The sequence below is a fragment of the Epinephelus lanceolatus genome, chromosome 4 (assembly GCF_041903045.1).
Source record: "Epinephelus lanceolatus isolate andai-2023 chromosome 4, ASM4190304v1, whole genome shotgun sequence".
NCBI classification, from domain to species: Eukaryota; Metazoa; Chordata; class Actinopteri; order Perciformes; family Serranidae; genus Epinephelus; species Epinephelus lanceolatus.
The window spans coordinates 9,815,140-9,820,268 of NC_135737.1; the positions used below are offsets into that span (position 1 = coordinate 9,815,140).

General features: G+C 36.4%; 1 protein-coding gene across 1 annotated transcript; it reads right to left on the minus strand.

Annotated features, from left to right (window-relative positions):
* Positions 1-460: 460 nt before the first annotated feature.
* LOC117260047 (dehydrogenase/reductase SDR family member 11-like) lies at positions 461-4,442 on the minus strand. The gene is made up of 7 exons (XM_033631916.2): positions 4,181-4,442; positions 3,475-3,684; positions 2,747-2,841; positions 1,234-1,363; positions 942-1,034; positions 780-845; positions 461-657 (listed from the first exon to the last, which is right to left on the minus strand). Exons 1-7 carry the CDS (start codon positions 4,310-4,312, stop codon positions 616-618), a joined length of 768 nt encoding a protein of 255 aa, XP_033487807.1. The 5' UTR covers positions 4,313-4,442; the 3' UTR covers positions 461-615.
* Positions 4,443-5,129: the final 687 nt, after the last annotated feature.

The following is a 5,129-nucleotide window of genomic DNA, read 5'->3' on the forward strand; positions in this document are numbered from 1 at the left end:
TCTCAAAAGCTGAATTTTTGACAATATTTTGACTTTTATCCTCATGTAAACTATCAACATCAACGGGAATAAGTGCATCTTTACACATCAGTTTGTGTATTATGAAGCAATCAGTCCTGTCGTCCTGTTAACTGATTTTTATTTATTTATTTTTTTTAACAGTAGTTTAAACTATGTCTTTATATGCAACCCTTGTGTCATTGTGAAGCCAGTATGTAGTTTCTCACCTGGCAGGAAGCTCAATAAAATCTTGATTTGCCCTTGGGGTCTAAGGTTGTAAGTTTGAGTCCTGATGCCTACTGAAGCATTGTCCTGTGTTGGTTAGAGATAAGTAATTTCTAAGATATTTTTAATTCAATAAGTTTAAGTTATGGCCAGGATTGGTGCATCTCTGTGATCTACTTGTTTACTGCCCAGCTACAATGTATGACAATAAAAATGAAGTAACTGAAGCAACAAATTTTATCTTCAGATCAGACATTTTATTCCATACAAGTGCAATTTATTGTAGAAATTTAAACAAAATTAATTCCATGATCAGATAAAGTAATTGTAGTGAACCAAGTAGATTAAGACAGTGTCAGTACATTAAATCAGCCGTCTCATGGTGCATAACTATAACACCTGCTCCACAGGTCGCATCTGAATGTCGCCAATCTAAAAGTAAAGACATGTAAAGGTTATCTCAGTATGTGTCGATTAATGATATGTCAGCAGTGAAATAGCAAAGGTTGAACACGTGTGATAAGTCACAATAGAAAGCACATGAACTGACATACCTGCACATGGGGAGGGGCACTTAGGACATATGTTACAGCATTTGCAACATCTATTGCTTCCAAAGGCTGTAAGAGAAGTGAAAGGTGAAATAAAAATATGTACTGCTTAAATGGTTCAGATACTTCTTCTATTCTGGTGAGAATGTAGGAATAATATTTTACCCTAAATTTAGTGTATACAGCAGCAGCTTTGTCAGCATTGTCACTGTAGAGACGTGAAGCAAATTCTGTCACCACCACACCAGGAGAAACACACTGCAAAAAGAGTGGATCATATCAGACATGAACAAACTTTCTGAAATACCGTGCTCTTATAACAGCCAATACTGGTGTTAATGATGCTGTGGTAGATTTTAGATTTATCTTTAGACATGTTAATTGTTTGATAAAGCACAATGCAGAGTTGCAGGTGTGTAAATGTGTAGGGTAAAAAGTATTTTTTAGGATCTCTTACTGTGGCCCTGATGTGGGTGTTTGCTTCACGCAGCTCCTGTCTCAGACCCTCCGTCAGGGCCATCACAGCGAATTTGGTGGAGCTGTAGAAATGTACATCAGTACTGGGGACAACACGATGTCCGCTCATGCTGCAACAGAAGAAGATACATGAGATGCAGGAAGAATTAACCAGCACCAGCATTTATTGATATGATCTCAGTCTCTAGTAGTTGTAAATGTAAAAAAAAAAAAAAATGTAAATTTGACTGATTTGTTCTCGAGAATTATCATTTAAAGTGACAGTTAACCCCAAATCAAAAATACATACAGTCCCATGCAAAACTATTGGAACGCAGGGACATTTCCTCTGTTTTTTGTTGTACACTGAAGACATTTGGGTTTCAGATCAAAAGATTAATGTGCGACAAGAGTTCAGAAATTCAGCTTTTATTTCCTGGTATTCAAATCTAGATGTGTGCAGAATGAATTCAGAAGCCACTTTACAGAGAAATGCATCCGAACTAATCGGGAGGAAATTCCTAATGCAGCAAGACAATGATCGAGAACACAGTGCCAACACAACAAAAGTTAAAAGAAAGGTGTAGACTGGCCAAGTCAGTCACCGGACCTTAACCCTGTGAACCCTGAGCAAATTAGCTTGAATTTCTTTTAAAAACATGGGATGAAAACAATGAGCAACGGAAGAAGAAATGACCCACAAATTTGCAAAAAAAATCAGTAAAAAAGAGAAAATTAAAACAAGAAAAATAGCTTAAAAAAAGGAAGAAAATAAAAACCAAACAAACAAGGAAATGACATAGAAAGAGTGCTAAAAAATTATAGTAATTCTACAACATAATTTTAAAATGTAAAAATATTAATTATTATAAATATTTTTTTTTCCAATTTTTTTATTTTCAAAAAATAATTTTCTGAATCTATTTTTTTCTATTTCTATATTCTTTTTTTTTTTTTTTTTTTAACAATTTGTGACACATTTCTTCTTAAGTTACTCATTGCCTTTTTTCCCATGTTTTCAAAAGAAAACCAATTTGCTCAGGGTTCAAAGGTTTAAATACTTGTGGAAGGCACCTGAAAGCAGCACAGGATAAGTGATGTTGCTCCAGGTTTCAAAGGGTTAACCCAATACAGCATGCTCTTCACTTTCTGAAGAGGAGACTGGGTTCAAACAAAAGGTACTATGTCCTCCTGAGTTGTTGAACACATCTAGATGTAAATACCAGGAAATATATATAATATTCTGAACTCTTGTCTCATATTCACCCTTTGGTCTGAAACTCAAATGTGTTCTGTGTACATGAACAGCTCTACTTTGGTCCATACATGGGTGATGCTTTATTATACTTATCAGAATAAGATGATAAAATACACAGCTCTATTGAGTAATGTTGCCATAGTGGAAATTTGAATAGAGATGATAATAATATTTGAAATTTTAGTCTAAAGGAAACAGATTGTGGGACAGGCCCTGAAATATTAATTAAACTTACTGTACTTCACAAAAACTGTACCTGTTTAAGTTTATGATGTGCCCATCGTCAACATTTCTTTCTTTCATTGACTGATACGCTTCACGGGTGCATATAGACAATGCAAGAACATTCACCTGCAAGACACAGAGAAGGAAAGCAACAAGTTAAGACATCAATACCTTCCAGTAAATGGCCTCTAGTCTGATGGTGGAGAACAACTGGCAACAGAAATTCCAATCATACACAGAGAGGTAACTCAACCATTCGTTAACATACACAAGAAAACTGCTATTTTAGCCATTTTGAAAACTATAAATGAGTCAGCCTAAAGGTGTAGGAGACATTTCCCTTTTTTCAGTTGATACTGAACTCAGTTAAAACCTGTTCTGCCTGGGATAGGCTCAGGTTACACATATGAATGAATGAACTCAATGTTTCCTTTTAGATTTGCTGCATGTTTTCTTTGTGTGCAATTTGTTTTGCTTAGAGGTCACTGTATCTGAAAACGTGAAGCTTTACTGATCTATAATCTTGTCATGTTTCCCTATTTTTGACTTGTCATGGTGGAAAAAAACCAAAGATGTAACTAATAACATTAACAATGTCTCTGTTCAGTTCCATGCAAATGTCCCAGTGAGTCATGACAGAGACAGTATGACCAATACCAGAACCCTGAAACTGAGGCAGCTAAATTTGTACTGTATTTTACAAACATATATTTTTATCATATTTGATTTCTAAAATAAAAACACTTGTGATGATCTTACATCCAGCATGTTCTTCCAGCCACTGGTTTTGCCATCCAACAGTGACTCTGGATGAGCCAGCCCAGCGTTGTTGATGCACACATCCACCCCCTTGTGCTGCGCCTTGATGGCAGCGAACATGGACAGAATCTCTTCCTCGTTGTTCAAGTCACACTTGAAAGGCACCAAAACACCACTGTGGCCTGCACTTTGACACTCGGCTGCCAGTTTCTGAAATCAAACACAAATAAAGTTGACAGACAATCAGCTTTATAGTCACCTCAGCTGATTACACAATCCACCTCATGTGTCAATCAAAGGTTTATTTTGACATGAACACGATTACTGTAGATCTGTAGATTTAGGGAAAACCTGGCTTTACATCTAATGCAACTGCAAGAAAAGTAGGTGAATACATAATCACCTTTTGGGATTTTAGGGGCTCCAGAGACTTAAATATATAGGCTAAAGTTGATCACAGAGTCTTTGGAGTGTGTGTGTGTGTGTGTGTGTGTGTGTGTGTGTGTGTGTATGTCTTTTGTAGCCAACAAAGATACATTTTACAAGTTTTAATTAGTTAAGCTACTTTGAGTAGGTGAAACAACAGATGCATTTATCAACAGTCACTTCCGCTTTGGAAGTTTAGCTAGACAAGTTAAACTTAACTTGGACGGACTGTCTCACCTCAGGGTGCAGAAAAGTATGCACTATGAAGTTCAGAACAAACCTGTATTTTTTCGACGTCCCTGGCACAGCCCACCACCTTCATACCGTACCGGACCAGCTCCTTCGCTATGGCCGCCCCGATCCCGACCGAAGCTCCGGTCACCAGAGCCACTCTGCCCCTCCAGCGGTCCATCACAGTCCACACACCGGTTACCTGCTGTGAATACAGCCTCACGTTGAATGAGGAGAGGGACACCGAGTTTGGCAGCAGAGACAGAGGCTATCCTAAACTCCTACAGTGGGGGGGGCTCCTGAAGGCAGCAAAGCGGAAGTGGTTCAGTTCCGCTCATGCTCATTACGTCATTGTGCTGCATTCAGGGAAAATGCGCGCTGTAGGATTGCATGTGGCGTCTCATATAAAACCCCTTGACAGTTCCTACAATTTTATTCCATTAATATTCTATATTTCCATGTTTGTTTGTTTTATTACATTTGATTTATATTATTGCCCTCCCTGTAATTTTACTCATGCATTTAGCATTATTTATACTTGTATTTCCTTTATTCTGCATGTACAGCAGCCTACATGCTTTTTGTACTTCTATATTATTTTACTTCATCTGTATATTTCATTTCAGCATGAATTAAAATATAGTACATATGCCTACATAGTTTACTATGTATATATATATATATATACATATACATATACATACATACATATATATATATATATATATATATATATATATATATATATATATATATATATATCTTTATTTTACTATATATATTGAGTATCTTTGGCACGCACACACACACACAAACAAAATTATTTCGAGATGACTGTATTTTCTCGTTATTGCTTATTTTATCATACATTCATAGTGCACCTATATTTCATGATGCAAAGAGAGTTTTTTTGTATGTAAATGTCTCCATATGTGTATATGTGTACATTGTACATCTGTATTGTATTTGTACATTTATGCCACTGTTTCCTTTCTCTG